General features: G+C 39.1%; 1 protein-coding gene across 11 annotated transcripts in view; it reads right to left on the minus strand.

The window, feature by feature from the left end:
• kirrel3b (kirre like nephrin family adhesion molecule 3b) overlaps window positions 1-19,605 on the minus strand; it is a 206,695-nt gene that overhangs the window by 7,766 nt on the left and 179,324 nt on the right. For 6 of the 11 annotated variants that reach the window (XM_084717201.1, XM_084717199.1, XM_084717206.1 and 3 more), the window contains 6 exons: window positions 18,301-18,449; window positions 17,993-18,120; window positions 17,094-17,220; window positions 7,083-7,183; window positions 2,145-2,355; window positions 620-727 (listed from right to left, as the gene is read on the minus strand). In XM_084717201.1, the coding sequence (XP_084573327.1) occupies window positions 620-727; window positions 2,145-2,355; window positions 7,083-7,183; window positions 17,094-17,220; window positions 17,993-18,120; window positions 18,301-18,449 (824 nt within the window). The remainder of the gene's footprint in view (window positions 1-619; window positions 728-2,144; window positions 2,356-7,082; window positions 7,184-17,093; window positions 17,221-17,992; window positions 18,121-18,300; window positions 18,450-19,605) is intronic. The other 5 variants (XM_084717203.1, XM_084717205.1, XM_084717204.1 and 2 more) reach the window with 1 other exon arrangement.

A 19,605-nucleotide genomic window follows, 5' to 3' on the forward strand; every position in this document is an offset into this window, starting at 1 on the left:
CTGTGGTGCTCAAAGTACCAAGAAATACATTTGAAAAAATCAACAGCAACGGAATCATGACCTCATAGCTCAAAATAATCCACAGACCTTGTTGTGAGCAGTTTCTTAAAATAATTATTTTCTTTCTGTAGTAGATTTTATTGGAATTGCTGTCTTTCTAATAGAAAGAAAGAGGTTCCTACATGAAACTGCTCACAACAAAAGGTCTGTGGATTATCTTGAGTAACAGAGTCATTATTTTTGGAAAGAAATACTGGTTTTAAATTTTTTTTAAATGTTTATGTTTGCTGCTTTGAGCATTGCCATTTAGTTTCATTACATTCAGGAGAAGACAGACATCTGTATGACTGATATTTCCAAAACTCACACCAAAACAATCAAGATGGATGAATACCATTACATTAAAAAAAAAGTATATTTGATTTTTGGGTGAACTGCCCCTTTAAGAAACCTCAAGTCCAGACTTTTTTTTGTACAACCAAATGGCTTAACTTTTGGGGGCAGATTTTTAATGAAAACAATATCTACATATGAATAGATGGACATTTTTCTTGTGTGCCTGGGGGCGATACAGTGCTTTGACATGCATGCTTCAGTGGACGAAGAGGAGGACACGTACTTCTCTGGGAACGGGTGCAACAGAATGCTCCAATGGTGCCCATGAGGACGATGAGGGCCACAAAAGCTCCCACAGCAATGCCAATGATCACAGCCACCGGGAGAGACTCTGCAGAGAGCAAAAACGGAGAAACGTCCTCCTATAGTTACATACTAAAAACTCAAATATACACAGAGAGAAAACAACAGCACACAGTCATAATGTAGAGGCCACCTTTCTCTTTCAGGCACACACATGCACCAGTTCTCCTCATCTCTCTTCTGTCTCTGCAGCAAACAGGAACTAAGGGGAGATGTGCTATATTTTATCCCTCTAAGTGACTTTGACATTATCCCTTAGGCACAAGGCCATGCAATAAAATCACACAGGCACGATGCCACAGGAAAAAAATAAAAAAAATCTGTACTTTATATCCAAACAAAAACTAATTACTAAACCTTTTGTTATCAGCATGGGTAAACATTTTCTCGCTAATATTGTCTCATTATCCTATTGTCTAATAACTTTTAATTTACACTCATTTAGGCTCATATAAGACTTTTACAGAGGGCTTTTATTCTCATTGAGCAGAGAGCAGGAGTGTGTGCATTAGTTTGTAAGCATAATCATGTCTGTGTGTTTCTGCAAAGGATGTTGCATTTGCCACTAGGAGGAGATTAAACCTGCATCTATATGCTTCTCCGACATTAAAGGTCCTCATTAAAGCGCACTTTAATGATCTGAGTTACCAACCCACGTTTATGACCTTCTCACATTTTAAACAAATGCAAAACAACCAAGTGCTCTCCCTACACCATTAAAGCCTATTTAATGTCTTCATTGATCAATGTCACTTTCGCATAAGCAGCTTATAATTTATCATTTGCGATAAGTGGATAGAAAACACAGTTTCCCCTCCGGTAGAGGGGAAAAGGTCAGCAGATAAAAAAAGTATTCATTTTTTGAGGCTAAAGAAATGGAGAGTGTTTTAAGTTTCTCTTTCACATAAAGAGAGCAGGAAACACAGTGTCTTTTATATGCATGGCGGGGAATATGTTAAAGGGTCACCAGTTCAAATTACCCGAGAGTTCTGCTTTATGTTAACCCGGAAAACTAATTTGTTGGAAATTTATCTGTGTCATCATCACATTTACAGTACTGTACATCAAACGGTTCGGAATTTAGGCCATGCAGGGTATCTTTGTATTAGCATATTGCAGTTCCAAATGGGTAAAATTCCAATTTTTGAACTTATTTATGATAAAATAGAAAAAAAAAAAATCTCTAATGGTGTTTATACGCTGTAGCAAAGCAAACATTTACCATATGATATACTAAAATCTGTGTCTCTCAATTTTACACATCTAAAATTGAATGAACATTGTTTATAGATGACTATTTTATCAGGATATCCTGTCTCACGAATACACGCATGCATACACAAAGGCACATCCACACACTAACCCAGACACGTAAGCTCAGAGACACTACAATCTAAAACCACAGTCACGTGACTTGAAGAAGAGGAAGGTGGAACTTGTCGAACCTTGGCTCCCACCTTGTTCCTTAAGGCGTATGATCTCAGTGTCAGAGCCAAAGCTGTTCCACGCTGTGCAGTTGTAGATGGTCTGGAAGTCAGCCGGCACAATGTTGCTCATGGTCAGTGTGGAGATTACTCCTTCTTCTGTGGTTACGGTCTCCACGGTGTAGCGGCCAGATGTTCCAGACTCCAACACGGTTTCCTTCCAGGACCAGGCCTGAGAAAACAGGGTGAAGAGGTGGTAGGTTGTGTTTATTTTTTCACCATTTATGCTGCTACATGTCTCTGTATTGGTTGTATCTCGAGTTCTTCAAGGGATTTGCAAGTACAAGAACATAAGGAACATGCATATGCACAGGAGGGATATGATAGGAGAAGGGAATAACTGCCAGTAAAAGAGAAGAAGACTTTGGATGCATTTAATAAAAGCTTTTTAGCCATGCTAACTGGTCTGCCATTTTGGTCCACACTAATATCTCAAAAACTATTGGGTGGACTTGAATCGTGCTGACATTCATGTCCCCCTAAGATGAATTTTGATAGTTTAGAGACCCCAGCAGTTGAGCATCACCCGCAGGTAAAAATGTATATTTGTTATGACTAAACTAATGACGCTAAACTAGATGACAAACTTACATGTTAAATGCCATTTTAGCCTTTCCATTGTGAGAAAATTAACACAAGTCTTAGCGCTAAATTCTGATTTATTGCTTGGATTCTGGCTGTCTGTTTATCTTCAAAATGTGGCCCAAATCAGATTCCAATGTGAACTTGGAAATGAACAACAACAAAGACTTCCCACGCAGTATGCTGTCATATGAAAGTAAACATGGAGGCCACCAAAGTCAGCCTTTACAGTTTAATTTATACGTTTATGTGTAGTGGAAGCCATCAAATTTGTGAGAAGAAGATAATGATAGGTTTGCTACTTCTCTACAGATGTGTCTGAGCCGAGATTGGTGAGACTGATGTGAATGGCTTCATAGACACATCTTTCATTCAAAATTTCAGGACGTCAAGGGGCTACTTTTAAATTTACCTGTCAGCAATGAGAGTCTTACAAGACACTTACTTACAAGACAGGAGTGATGTAAAAGTCAAATGAACTATGACTGTTCAAACAAAAAATCCCACCTGTATCTGATTTTGGATATGAAAAACTTGACTTGAAAAAAATCTGATCTGAGTCACATAGGAGCAAACAAAATCCACTTTTGCCTGCAGTGTGAACGTACCCTTAAAATGGTCAGTGACCAGAAGAACATAAACTTGTCCAACACCACCCTAAGCCAACTCCGACCCTGATTACAACCAAACAAGGGAACTGCAGCATTCAGGTGTTAAAGCTGACCAAACCACCACACATCTATGGTTTACACAACTACCCAGTGTTAATCTGTGAATCTTTTCATCAGAAGGTGTTCACTGGTGCATGATGTGTCATTATGTTATTTCACCTGCATGTTCTTGGATGATTCTTGTACTATGGCAGGCACCTTTTTGTTGTTCATATTGCACATCTCCATGGAGACACAGGATGATAGTAATCAGTAATCTCTCACTCAGTAGGAAAGGGATTGTTATATGGTCTTCTGTTATAGGTAGTATGTGTTACTGGTGTCAATGCATGGATGTTAGTTTATCTTTTCAGAGAAGTATCAATGGGAAATTAATCTATGAGAATACTCAGATGATGTTATATCTTTTGACTGGTTAAAGCACTTTGGAAAGCTGTCCTACGGTTCAAAATGTTGTGGTTAAAATGTGTTTGTTAACTGTCCATTTGCTGCTGTTCATCTCTGTTTGACTGGCTGCCAGCTCACTGAGATATCTCCGGCATCTGCACACTGAGCTAATGTCTGATGGATAATTGCAAATTGCATGTACTCTAGGCAGATCTCTTCTCACCGCAGTGTTTGAATTACTGTGCTTTTTGGATTTGGCTGTTGAAAGATGTCGAACAGCCATTTGTAGAGCATGGTATGCTGTGAAGTAGATCAATATAAGAATGTAGGGCAAGAGATACTGTGCATTATTTTGAATGCAGTAAATAATTATGATGGACAAAGAAGAAGATTAAAAAATGTTCTGAAATGAAAATAAAGACTACACCTTAATAACAATAACATAACTTTTAATTTATTTTAAATGCATGATATGTAAGTTCTGTCACAAGGGGTCTTTCTCACATTAAAACAATAACAAAAGATGCATTTTGATGATGATGTGAAGTAGTGTAGGATCATGGGAGTTGTTATGTGCATGTTAAATAACCACCATAGCCAATGAAACTCTATCTGATATGACTCAGGTAGAGATATATTTAAAATAAATAGAAAATAATAGCAAGTTGCGATGGCTAGTAGGAAATGCACCATTACCTTGAATGAATAATCAATTTCTCTGGGTTTGAACATTCTAAGAAATATTACATATTACAGCTTTAAATTATTTCAGTTTTTCTTAAGAAGCACAATTATTTTTCTCTTCCTACACACTATGATCGTACAGCAACACCTCTGCTGCGACCCTTTGACTTTTGAAACATTTTGAAATCATTACAAAAATATTTAAAGGATGTATGTGATGTTATTAAGAATGTTCTTGGTTCATTGAAAAACACAATATTCTATCAATAACTGCCTGTTTCATCTGTAACAACTTACTAAATCTAACTTTTTCACTGTACCTTCATAAGACAGACCATATTCTAAGGCTTTAAGGCGGACTCTTCACAATTATTAAGTACAGCGCTGGATATCAGTTATGGTTTGTTTGTGGATGTGAGTAATTTTCAGCTCCTTCTCAGGCCAGTTCCTTGTGCAAACTCTGTTACATATACATTCAAATTTATCTACTACTAAATTAACATTTGGTTTCTAGACAGTAACTCAAACAGAATGTCTTGAACAAATGTATTTCAAAATAATAGCAACATAAAATGCCCTAATACTGAAGAAGCTTTTTTTTTATTTTTCCCAAAGCACACTGCAGTAGGTATAAAGAAGTGTTGGGTCTAAGGATGGTCTGAAGTGAGGTGGCATTGACACTTGTGGTGAGAGAAACGTAGGAAAACAATAGATATTTGATTATACTGTATTTATTTATGCAGTGCTATAACACGTGCCATTTAGTGGCTGCTTTTTTTTCAAGGCGTCTTAGTGCAGACTTGTTTTGGGTGACTATGGTGAGAATTTCATTATGCATTTGTGCTGATTTTTAACTAAGAAACGAGGGAATCAATTATTCTGGATAAAGAGCAAGAAAGACAAATTCAGAGGATAAACAGCACATTCAAGTTCAAACTTGCAATAATGGACATTTGGCTAAATAGAGTTGTGAAATGCAGTGTAACAATGTTACAAATTTTGCCTTGGCTCAAGTGCTTTCAATTTATTCTCAAGTGGGAGAAAGCTGTCAGTTGATTTTTGGGATACAAAATGTGGAGAGCGTTCCTTTCTTTGCCTTTAATCTTAAAATCTTTTGTGGAGTTTTTGCCTAGTGAGGTCAAGGATGTGTATGTTTAAAAGACTTTCAGGCCCTCTGAAGCAAACTGAACTGAAATTAACATTAACCACATGTAACAGGTTTCGTCCTACTTGTCTCTATGAGTGTGTTGTCTTTCTTACAGTGTGGGATCTGAGTTTCATCATCCCCTTCATCAGTGAGGTGTCCGATCTTTGTGCTAATTCTCAACCACTCTCTTAAGTCCTTTCACTACACGTTTAAAAGTACACAGGAATGTGGCTGATCACACAAACACGCTGATGTTAACACATTTGCCATGTTGTCAAACACTGTAATAAAACGCTTATGAAACTTTTCCAAAAAAATAAGAAAAAAAAGGTTTTTAAAGTTGAATAAATCTTTTTTAGGAACACTGTTTGGATCGCCTTTTGACTTGTAACGTTATGGTAAGGTATAGTAACATTATAATATTGGTAACTTTACATTAGATAATTATAGTATTATATGATATTATCATTAGTAGTAATGACTATTATTAGTAATTATGAGCAGTAATATTTCAACATCAGATATTACAGTAAAATACAGCGTAAGAAAATACAGTAAAAGTGCAGCATATGCTGTTTTGTAGTAATACAGTTTTGTTCTATATACTGAAAATTGCATTATAATACATTTATAGTAGTTTATTGTAAATTAAAATACAACAACCAGATTGGCAATGTGCTGGCAATCATGCTGCCAGTAACTTATTGCAAATATGCAAGGAAATCATTTACAGTGTAACTTTTATGCAACGTCTGTAAACATGAAGAAAAACACAAGAAAAGAAAGCTGGACTGATAATTAAAATAATATCCTGGAATCCAGGATAAACACTGAAGATGCAGCAGCACGGCCTCTAAAGGCACTGCTCGCAAATAAATCTGATATTAATTATGTTGCTTGTTAATGTTGGACATCCATATAATAAAAACACACACTAGATGACAAAGTATAGCAATTAACCGCACGCATACTATGCAAACATGCACGCACACATTCACACACGCACACACCAAATTAATAAGTGCAAAGCGAGCTCACGGCTGTTTATATAAGGTCCATAAATCTTAATGGGATCAGTGCTAACAGAGCATATGTGTGCATTAAATGAGAAACCGAGGGTTCAAACTGTAGCTTCATGTCCACCTTAAAACAAATAATGAAGTTAATTCTTTAAAATATTCAACTTATCTTTACTTTTGTGTGCTGTCCATGTCTAGTTAACAGATCAATAGTTTAGTCAGGCATGATATCTCAAACAAATATAATGACAGACTGGTCACTACAATATTTAATCTGCATTGTTCAGGTGCCATGGTTCCATAAAATACCTCTTTATAACTACAGCTTTCAATGTGTCCTTGCAATAAAGTCTGGCAGAGCTGATACAAAGATGAGATCAGAAAAAAAAACAAGTCCAGATGTACTTACAATGCGGTCTGGAGGAGGCGTACTTCGAATGAAACATTTGATTTGTCCTTTTTCTCCATGTAAAGCCTGCTGAGTCTGTGTACTGGAGATGGTAGGTGGCCCTGAAAAAAGAACAACCATAAAAAGTCTGAAGATGAGTCACAGAAATTGAAACATGAATAATTAAATTCATTTTCACTTTCAGGTCATATGACAATTGTGCTCAATCGAGTTTTTGAGGTACATTTTATTCTAATTGCTCTCCTGCTTCGAGCACTAACACCTGAAGTGTTTGGTAATTTGGGACTCCTGAGGAAGATTGCACTGTGGTGTGATATGAACATGTCTCATCCCTCCCTCGGTACAATCTAACCAAGGACACGCCAGGACTGAATGAAGGGCATGAGTGGGGGCCCGGACCTCATTCTGGATCAAGAAATTGTTGATTTATGGCTGGCTTGATTTCTCCCACAGAGATAAACATTGCTGGAGAGTGCTACAGCAGTTCTTTGGAGCGTATTCAGGACTACACAGATGGAAAGGGGAAAAAAAAAAAAACCCACATTGTGGGGCGATAACACACTTGTCAACTCAATCAATTTGCTTGCTGCACATTTAACCCCTGAACCAATAGGTTAGGAAATAACCAGATATTAAGCCCCAACTCTAAGACACAATTCAATAATGACTTGAATGAAAGACAAAACATCCATCAAAACGCTCTCTGAATATTTGATCACACTTAACTAATGAGATGTAACAAGCTACTTTGTATCAAATTACACACAAACTAGAAATAATATGTTCTTTACACCCAAAGGTAAACTAATAAGCTAGTTTATACTACAGCTGTGTACCATCTAATAAAATCTAATAAGGGTCCAACAGTGGGAAATAATACACTGTAGTTTACAGTACAATTTTGTTGTAATGTATCCCTGACTATCCTCTATAAAGTCTAATGATGTGCTAATAAAGGATCTCTTACTATCAAATAAAGAACATTCATTGCTCATGTTGTAATTATAAATAAACCTTTTCTAACCTCTAAAACATGGTCACGTTCCCAAAATAAGTTTGATCAAATTACCTGTTTTATTGGAATTACAAACTATGTAATCATGATTAGTTCAGCCATTAGGAGCGGCAGGTATGGAGTGGACTTGGAGCCAGCATGTGTTAAACCTTGGTCAGGCTACAAGATCTTGCCTGACAAGGGCAGCTCAGCCTAAACGACTGGTCTGCTTGCCATCTGGGCTGGAGGCTGTTCACGCCAGGTGACAGCACTAATATGAAGACAAGATGTCACACATGACCCAATTCTGTCTTTCAAGTCTATTTTCCCTTTGGTCCTGAAGAGCTCACTGTAAATACAATTCTAGAAAAGCAAAGCATAGAGGCAATGGTTTGAAGTGATTTTATATGTAAACAGGTGCAATTACAGAACAAGAGTAAATACTGGGGAGGAATTTTGTATGTGATCTGTGCATATTTACCTAAACAGAGGAGGTTACGTTTTTGGGGCTGTTTATTTGTATGTGGGCTTGTCTGTCAGCAGGATTACAGAAAAACTAATGACCTGATTTATCATGAAATTCGGTGGATGGGTGTAGCATGGACCAAGGAGGAACATATAAAATTTTGAAGCAGATTGGGAAGATACATCAACTATTTTTCACTTTCTTGACATTGCAAGATAGGTGAATCACAGCACCAGTGTCTATGGCAAAATAAACTGAATTCATTTAATTGAAAGATGTGCAGCAACTAAACATTCAACAAAGCCAAACAGCCACCTCAAACATCACGGTGAAAACAAATGCAAAAGGTCTGTAATATCTTTGCTGTTTCTACACCACATGCATCATCACTAATTATTTCTTACAATAAATTAACTTTTTCAAATTGTTGATTAAACACCCACACATTGTCTTCATTTGAGCCATTAGTGTTTTGTCTTAAAATATGTTGCAGGATCCATCATTTTAGTGCTGCTGGAGGCAGAGTGAGGCTATGGAATATTTGCTGTTCACATATGCCAAGCTCTCAAAGATCAAATCATCACATAAATTTTTGCAGAGAGAGGTGTCTTTTTTTCCAATTGTTCTCTATATGCAGTAAGCCTTTGTGCACCGCTAATGCACCTTGGGAGCTTCCTGTTTTAAAGGAGAGACAGGAGAATGATTGAATGGTCAAAGTTATCTTATTGACATTTAATTGATGGGAAAAGTGAGATGCAAAATCACAGCTGCAGCAGAGAATGAGAGAGAGGGCTTATGTGGATTTTTTCTCTGTTCTTGATTGGCTGTTCTTACTTCACTCAAAGATGTCAAATTTTGGACCTCTGCACGCAACAGAAGCCCAACCAGGCTCATACATCATTAATCATGTCTGAATAAAATCATTCAGCAGCATTATTGTAAGTTTGTTCACATTACAGGATCACCACATCCTGAATGAGGTCTTCCTTTACTGAATTTTCTTTGGAGCCCTTGAAATGCATTGTGGACATAATTCACTTTAAAATTATACACAAACAAGCTGACATGGCTTGTTAATTTAAATTCATATATTAAGCTTGGTTCAAAAAGAGATGCTTCCACAAAAACAAGACACGGAAAGGTTTCCATTTTTACAAGGCCCTTAAAAAGCTGTTAAAATCAAAGATTTAGCATGTCTCTTGTGATGGTTAAGGTTAAGAATGTGGGTTTAAGGGGGTGGCAAGTGAGGCAGCTCCTTGATTAGTGAGACAACTCGCTTCTCCGCCAACTTCCCTCAAACTCCCGCTCTCTGCCATCTCTCTGACGATACATAATTGCAGTTTATTACCTGTCTCTTATTAAAATGAATTAGCATTTTAATGAGACTTTGCCAGATGGCGTCTTGGTATGCTACTGGAGGATGCTGGAAGGCTGCTACTGCTGCAAAATGAATGCTGCAGACGATTTAAGAAAAATGTATTGAAAGCTCTTTTTCTCTTCTTTCACTGGTTTTCCAACATGAATTGACGGTATTAGTGCAGCATGCATGTGCTATAGTTCATGTAAGGACAGTGTTTATATGCAGTGTGCATGCATTAACATGTTATTACGATGTATGTGGTTCGTATGAGCTACACTGTCAAAACAAGATCAATTGCCGGCTGCAAAAGGCCGGTGGTCGTGTGAGGATCATCTATTCTATGGATCAGAACGGCAAATGAGGAATATAATTAGATAGCTTTATCTCACTGGCTCAGCCTGGGTTGAAAGTGTGAGCGTGTGCACGCCTGTGTGTGTATGAGTACGTGTTTGCTACTCTGACTATGTGATCAGAGCACAAACATGTCTGTAGCGGGGAGGTGGGTGGCACTACAACATCAATGTTAGCAGCAGGGAGGTAATCAAAATGTTGGGTGCAATGTTTCACTCATTCATTTGAGGAGGTGTTTACTCTGGAGTGGACATTGCAATGTGATTACACAATATCGGTGTGGGTGTCGAAAGGCCAGGGCTTACATTTCCTTCCTAAACTGAGGCATCCGCTTTGAACAAAAGCTTGACATTTCCTCACTACCTCGATGCCGCTCTTTTGATTTCTCTGTTTTCTTTGTGATAAAAGAGAGCACAAAACAGCTACAGGGCAGCTGAAACAAAGGAGAAATGTCTAGTGTGGTCACTGGTGGCCACATTTTCCTTTGAGAGAAATCCATGGCGAGGAGAGCCTGTCTATATGTTGAAGCTGCCAACCAGAGTCAGTTCTTGTTGTTAATATTTGAAAAGTTGCGTTAAACTGAATATAACAACTTCAGTGTTTAATGTATATTCATAAAAGATATGCAAATACATTTCCATGTCCATAAGAGGATTGTTCCAGTGGCGATTTTAAATATTAAAGGGATTTTCAGATTTGTTACAGAGTTCTATGAAGTACTTATTGATAGTCTGCATATTAGCTACAGTGGATACAAATCGGCACGCCTCCAGTTAGGAGAGGCAGAGAGGAGTACCAGCATGGAAGCTAAACAATGACCTGCTGTAGACAGGGTCATCAACAAAAGGTTTTTCAACCACTTAAGAAAGGTCCACAACGTAATATCAGTTTGGGATATTTTCACTGCTTTACTGTGTCGTCAGACAGCCTTCTCTAACAGGAAACCACTGTTACATAAACCAGATATCACTCGCTCCAAACCTACCAAACTCCAAATTAAATGTGAGTTGCTGGTCTACCACTGCCTCAACTGGTTAGTTTGTGCTCCTGTGCAACTTCTGTGTTTTAACAGGATAGTGATCTGCAACATAAAATTAGTGATTTCACCTATGGAGTTTGGTTGGTTTGGAGAGAGCGACATCTGGCTCATAAAATGCATCAGTAACATCAACATAAAGCAGTGAAAATATTCTAAATGTAGCGTGAACTGATATCTTTTTTTTTTTTTTAAGGTGGGTCTTTTTTTAGGGGCAAAAATACAATTTGCTGCTGACCCTGTCACAGCAGTTGGTTGCTCAGCTTCCTTGCTGGTGCCCCTCTCTGCTAATCCTAGCTGGGAATGTGCCAACAAGCCCCTACTCTAGCTTATACACTAACTACTGATAAGTACTTCATACAAATCCACATCAAACAATCCGAAATATCCCTTTAAACTCAAAACTTTGTTTCTTTCACACATTACAGGCCCACTGTGTGTTCGCACATTAGAGAAAAGAGTGATCCCGATACAATTTAAATAGTGAGAGTGAGTATATTGTTTATAAGTGGCTTGTTATGTACAGTGCTAGACCAAAGCAATATCGGGGTAATCTTCCTGCTGTTTTATTTCAGCTGTGCTATATTAACAGGAGCAAGTTTGAGTGGATGTGGAGTTGTAATCACAAATAATTTCAACTTCATCTCTAATTGGTCAGCTGAGGCAGCCATCATGTTTAAGTTATGCAAAAATACACCATTTACTACGCTGAACGCTCTGACAGCTTTACCGCATTCGCCTGCTTTGGCTCAGTATGCCTTTACAACAGGGACCAGAACGCATTTTCTCCCTGTCTCCTTTCCTGCATGCAGTGTGAGCCATACTGTCTTCACTTCACACTGTGAAATACATTTACAGCAATAACTCAGTGCAGATGGCACAGGCCACCAACACTCATCGCTTCATTCCGTAGCCACAATTAGGGCTTTATCCAAATTTGCAACGTTTGGAGGATGCTGAAAGCATGATTTCAGTCAGTATTTGTAAACAGTCTTGGGTTTAGGCAGTATGGGCACATTAACACAAAATAAGATCATAAAAAATCTGGATCTGCCTCAAAAAGAGAGCATCTTGCTTGCATTATGCCTACAACTATCCATGTTTAGAAATAGTGGTCTTGAAGTGATAATTCAAAATTAATACTTTATCTTAATTAATAAATTTTTCCACATTCTATCACTTGCATGCTATATACTTTATTGCCATCTAGTTAATTACATTTTCATTGCTGAATAAAAATAAACTAGTTTCATTTGGCTATTACAGGGAGCTACTGTAAAACCAAAAGTTACATTGTTATAAGCCTTAAGGTTATTAGCCTTTTCATTGCTAAAGAGTGTGCACCATGTCAGTGACCTTTTTATTTGATTCCTGGTGTCAAACATACATGAAAAAATTTGGTTCATTTGTCTTTGTATGTTGTCTGGTTCAGGTGTTATGAAAATGTGTGTTTTCCACCATTTGCATGGACATCAATTCAAGATGGAGGCTAAATGAACCCAGTGGGACATTAATTCACCTTGGCAACATCAAAAAAATTTTAACTAGACACCATTAAGGTCCTTAAAAAACATATTCCTCCCACTAGACTACTTGTGTTCTCGTAGAGAATAACATGTTAAGAATGAAGATGAGATTGCTTGATAAAAGATTATAAAGGATCTTAGTTCTCACTAGCAAGTCAATGAAGCTGCACACAAGACCATGCAAAGACACAATATCTTCAAGGAAAAAATTAATACAAAAGAAAGCAATTGACAAAAATGTCTTACAATATTTATCATTAATTATTTGACCAGATGACAATCCAAGTTGAAACCCACTAATTACTATCAGTGGGAAGTGACTTCTAATGTGCTGGCTGTTTATTTATAGACTTCCTTTCCACTTCATTGCCTGTACCAAGGAGAATTTCTCAACCATTATGCCCTTCCTAAACAGACAGAGGACACCTTGGAGCTGTTGACCTCAAAGCTGTTGCCCTCCAAAAAATCTAAACCTCTGAATGATCCATCCTATTAGAAAACTTACACCCCCATCTTGCTTTTAAAAACGGTGGATGAATAAATCCAAGATATTTTTCACGTATAAAAAATGTGCAGCTGAGCTGAGTAGAGACAGCTCATGTGACAGGTACAAATGAAGGGAAAAGTCAGTTCAAAGTCCTGCAGAAAGCATTGCAGATCATATCTTAGTATGCTTGAATTTATCTGGTCAGATAAACTCTGCTGTATCTTAAATCCAGCTTTCTCCTTCATTAATTTGCACTTTTCTTTCTTATACGGTGTTATTGCCAGTTTAAAAGAGGCTGGAATGCTAATTAACTAGGCACATAAAGGCTGTCTAGAAAGAGAAACAGCATGAAAAAAAAAGATCTATAACAACCCAGTGCTCTGTGGGATATTGTGGGATTCTCTGGCCCTCCCTCTCCCTTACTGTGGTAATGGGCTTTCTCTCCCTAGGCTGCCCGAGTACTGTGCGTGTGTCATTATACACACTGCTTCGCCCAGAAACACACACACATATACAAACAAACACAAATGGCTGTACAGACCTACTCACACTTGTGGATATTTTAATTAATATGTATTGCGTGAATATATGGTTCTTAAGTATACACAAGCTAAATCCTTCCAAGCATGTCAGATAGCTTCTCTCAATTCCAACTTCTGCAGGACTGTGGAAAAAGCCATGCATATATATCATGCATATATATTGTATGCTATATAAATGATCACATGCATGGATGACGTGCACAGCCCCCCTTTCATACATGCGGCCACACGACAGCCGCATATGAAATGCCGCGGAGCTTTCCATTCTGAAAATGTTTGACTAGAGTAAGCAATATGTATCCATTAGTGCCTTAAACACAAACTTCCTCCCCTGCTAGCTGTTTGATTATAATTAAATTACATTCTTCCCCAGGGAAAGCAGGAATCCTCATGTCTATGTGGTATGCCACAGTGGGAGCCAGTGACACACAACGGCAGAGAGAAGAGAGACAGAGGGAATGACAAATTATAAACACATGTAATTTAAATGATGGCATTAAGGAATCAGGGGATAACTGCAGGGAAAACAAACAGCAAAGAAACATTCAGATGTGCAGCAGACACTGTCGCATCATGAATACTCTAAATATGCACAACACTGCCTGATATTTACTGTATCATGCTCGTCCTACCTAGTGGCGGACTCAGGCTGTCTGAGGGGCAGGAGTGGTAAAAAAAAAATAAAAAGGCCACCAGCATGCCGAAAGTTGTGATGCATTCGCGGTGAAACAGTTTCAGTCAGTGGTTATATCCAAATTGTTTTATTATGTGAGTTTTACTGCATCATCTACTACACCACTGGAGTTAAAAACACACAGGGAACTATTAACATTTATAGACACCAACTAATTTTTTAAATCAAAAGTCACCGTAGAGGGGATTATGTCATGTCTTCTTCACTGGAAAGTGACCCTTGAGAGTATTTTATCATATTTTGTCCACTGGACAGTCACCTCAAGGGCACTTTATCATTTTGGTCTATTAGCATTTAGAGGGTTCTTTGTCCACTGGAAAGGGACCCTGTGGGATACTTCTCCACATTTGATCCACTGGAAGGGCTATAGGGTGTTTTATCATTTTTTCCTGTGCTGGAAGGGAGCCTTAGAGGGCAGTTCATTATGTTTTGTCTACTGCAAGGGCACCATAGGGTATGTTATCATGTTTTCTATCTTGGAAGGACACTGTAGACTACATGTTATCTTGTTTTGTCCAATGGAAGGGCACCCTTAAAGGTATTTGATCATATTTTCTCTATTGGAAGAGCACCCCAGAGGGCAGTTCATAATATTTTGTCCACTGAAAGGGCACCCTAGAGGGCATTTCAGTATGTTTCATTTACAGGATGGGCCCTTTATCATGTTTTATCTACCATAAGAGCATTCAAGAGAGAAATTCTGCAATGTTTTTTTGAACAGCAGTCCTACCCAAAAGTTTGCTCATCTGTTATGTTAGTTATTCTTTGTCAGAATTGTCAGAGTTCAGCAGACTGTCACTGATGCTGGCTGTATAAGCTAATGACAGGTAAAGAGCGCTCACATTCATTTGCAGTTAGAGACAGTGGCATAGGCCAATCAATGAACCTCGAGAGAGAGCCCCCACACACACACATGCCACCACTTCAACCGCAGTGTTGGCACTTTGCACACAAGTTTGACAATCTGATTCGCCTCAAGGACCGGGTAAGAAATGACTCAGAATTCCTCATGTGGTTTGGAAAAAAGAAGATGAATTTCAATTATTCAGAAGGGTAAAAAGGAAGAAGGCTTTTGAATGTCAAATACCAATTCGGGCAGGGAGGTGCACGACGCAAAAGAAGAGAGAGTGGAAGAATATTCACAAATAAAAAGACTACAAGACATCCAGACCTTGCTTGAATGAAGTCTGCAGAGACTAAATAAACATGCCATTTCAGCTTTGTTCTATGTTTCCCAGTGTGCTCAGAGTTGTTTATGTGTTGTAATCTTTATTAAAACAATCCATCTTTCTTCTCTCATTCTCTCATACCAAGACCATCTCAATAGTTACATGAGCAAGAAAGACACGCATCAAAATAAACTGCTGCGGTGGATATTATGTGTTCTGTTTACATATTAAGGCTACAGAGGGGATGCCAGCATAGGTTGCTATCAACAGAATGGGAGACAATAGAATTAGTCATGATTTTTTTCCTTACGCCTCTTCTGCCTTGATTCCAACTGAATTCCTGCTTGAGAAGGAGGGGGCTCATCGCGGTTCATAGAAAGTCATGGTTTTGATCTTGTGCTGGAGGGAATACTGGTATCCCACTCTCTCTGATATGCAAAGCTAACGTCGGGGTTCTGAAAAGAAAATCTTTACACACACTGTTTGCTACTTGATGTATCTTCATCCCCAAATCAGCACCAGTGTTGCTTACAGGCAAACGCCTTTGTTAGCTTTGGAAATGTGCTGTGATACACTGTCAGCATTAACTCAACATCATCTCGCCGGCTTCTTAAATCCCTCTCTTGTTTTGTTTTGTCTTTTTTTTTTCTTCTCTTTTTGGCCGAGGTTTCTTTCAGATGGACACGGGCAAAATAAGAGACATGTAAATTCCACAACTCTGCTACACCGAAGCTTGCTCCATGAATATCAAGCACTGATAATGAAGTCATTTGTTTGAGAGTTGCCAGGTCTCCCACCAAGGCTGGTATTCATTAGTCAGTCAGTGCCTCAGAAAAGGCAGCTTCTCTGTGACTCATGTGGAATATAATTAGCGTTTAAGTACATTTCACCTGTTTATGAAATGTGCATCCATATCTTGAAAATACCAAGTCTATATTTATTGCTTTTTATATTTAAAGGCTTCACAGTGATGACAGACGATGAAGCAGCCTCTGTTTTATCACATTACCTTTGTCATGAAAATGAATTTGCATGGGCACGTTATGTGCCATATCCTTGTGTTGTGCCTGTGTGTCTGTGTCAAGGCTTGTGTTTTGTTTCTATACCTGCCAGGTAAAATTTACTCTATCTCCAAGAGACTGCTATACTAAACAGAAGTGTACAGGAGAGAAATAAAGCTATATATTCTGTTGGAAGTTTTACAGACGGAGGGCTTCTGTAAACCACAGAGGAAGCAGAATACTGACTCCTGTGACAAATTGCTTTCTTCTTGCTGCAGTGACCCCAGACCTTGAGATTCGCACTTGAATGTGTATGCATTTGATAAGTTTGTGGGTGTGCATCTGGACCTATTTGTGCGAAAGACATATCAATAATAAAGCTTACCATTGACGGTGAGAGAAACCTCCTTCTCCCCTGCTCCTACACGTGGGACCACAGCACGGCAAACATATTTTCCCGCATCCTCCTGTCTCACGGATTTCAGTGTCAGGAGGTTCTCGTTGCTAAGAACCTGCAGCAAAGAAGACAAAGATCATGAAATGCAATGACAGCAAACGCACCTTCACATTGAGACAGCAACAAGACAGCATTACGGAAAAAAGAAAAGCAGCACATGGACCATTTAATACCTTAAAGGCCACCTCTCCTCAATTATTAAAATCCAATTTAGGGTCTGAGCTCAGTGGAGTAAAGGGGTTGGCTTTGGCCTTTGATGTTGACAAAAGCAAAGGTGGAATGAGTCTGAATATGGGATCAAATCAACAGATCTCATGTGAGATCGAGTCACGTAGAGGCTGGGACCGTAATGTCCTCAAAATCTTAGATTTAATGGACATCTCTGTATTTGAGAAAATCTTTAAAATGGGCTTTACCAGAGACAAGCAGCTTTTGTAAACTCCTGCCACAGAATGTAACTATTTATTAAACATGCTTGGTAGCAGAGGCAGACTCAGGATGTCTGAGGGGCGAGGGCAAAAATGTAAAAAGGACACCAGGTGTATGCAGAAGGTTGTCATGCATTTATGGTGAAACACTTTCAATCCCTGGTTTAGATTCAAACTGTTTTATCATGGGACTTAAAGTGCAACAGCTAGCCATTAGAGGCACGTATGGGCAGACTAAGAGAGCAGTTCATCATGTTTTGTCCCATGGAGGTATACCACTTTAATATTTTTTATCTACCCTAAATGCAGCCAAGAAAGCACTTTTGCAGTGTTTTTTCACAAGAGGGGACAATTGCCAGTCCACCGGTACTCAGTAGCAATGCAAATGAATTTACTCACCACTCCAGATCCCCTCTTCATCCACACTATAGTGAGAGAGGGATTTCCGGTCCAGGCACAGTTGAACACAGCATCAGATCCAAGGTCCACCTGTAAGGACTGAGGCTCCGCAGCCATTCGAGGACCAACTGGTAAAACAAACATCATTAACTGCATACAATCCATCCATAATTAAGTGTCAGCTATGATGGCACCAGCTCCTGGAGCTCAGTGTCAAAACAAACAAGACAGTAAAAATCCATAACCATGCATCATCACGTCGCTGGCACCATCGAAAGGCATGCAGTATTGCTTAAGGAGCCACTCACAGTAGACATCGACATTGCGGCTGATGTTGGTGCTGCCAAGAGGGTTGGTAACCTCACAGGAAACAGGTTCAGTAAAGAAGGAGTGGTCCACAATAACTTCATACGTGTCTCCAGAGACCTCCTTGATTATACTTCCTCCTTTGGCCCACCTGGTGAGAGGATCAGAAGACACGGGAAGGAGAGATGGTAAGAAATGGAAAAATGACGGAAAAGGGGAAAAGGCATTAAGACAGGCTTTCACACCTCCTTATGTCAATAGCATTCTTTTGTGTGAATAAATCATCATTCTGGGGCAGGTTTTCTGTGCTGGCTTCAGCATATTTTTGTGGCAGCCCTCCATGCTGTGACAAGCTCCCTGGCGACTTGGAGCAGACAGCACGTTCCTCATTACGGCAGGCAGAGAGTGCTGCACAGAGTGCCAGCTAAGAAAAACAAATCACAGAATGACAAATGGGTTGCTCCCCCACCTATGAAGACGTTGGTTGACACGCACTGTATTACACACAACAGCTGATGTTAATAAATTGACACGGGATCACATAAAGAACATCTGTTTGTGTTTGTGAGTGATAGCTTCGGTGACAGCGATACAGACACTCCCCACGTGTTTAGGTGAGGCTTTTATGATGTCACAAGCAACGGCGTATCGCTCAGCTTGGCGTGGATGGCTCTCCGCTGCCACGACAGATGAGGCCCATTTATAAAAGTGAAGCGAAGGCATCTGCGGACGTCTCGGGTCTCTTTGGGAAATTTAGACGGTGCAGTGGGACATACAATGCATCATGCATCTAAACGTTGCCATCCTCCACAATAGAGATGTGGCTGCATGCTGATGTGGCAAATGAAAACAATGACAACGGAACCAGTGCCTGTCTCCATTTTACATTCCTGCCAGTACTGAGAGGAGCAGTTTTCACGGGATAGGGAACTCATTTGTTTTCCATGACTAAGCTGGCCCCATGCTTGACTGAAATGCTATCATTTAAATGAGAACAGATTACCTCATTCAATCAGTAAGTGAAGTGAAGCAGAATTCTAATTGGGCTTCATGGGATTTTTTTTCCAGCAGTAGATCTTTTCAGACTTGTTGTGTTCTTGTGTGACAAGGATATAGCTAAGAGCTCTGCAACACCTGCGTTTCCAAAAATGTTGAAAATAGGGCAGACGGGTGTTTTTGGCCTGTCTGATCCACTAGTAGAAGGTACTTACAGTGTCTGTGTATGTCAGCGAGTATGAACAGATGTATACCCCAGATAGCCTTGGGACAGAACAGGATACACACACTTTTTATATCCGCAAAGTCTC

The sequence above is a fragment of the Lutjanus erythropterus genome, chromosome 4 (assembly GCF_056507025.1).
Source record: "Lutjanus erythropterus isolate fLutEry1 chromosome 4, fLutEry1.hap2, whole genome shotgun sequence".
Classification (NCBI taxonomy): Eukaryota; Metazoa; Chordata; class Actinopteri; order Lutjaniformes; family Lutjanidae; genus Lutjanus; species Lutjanus erythropterus.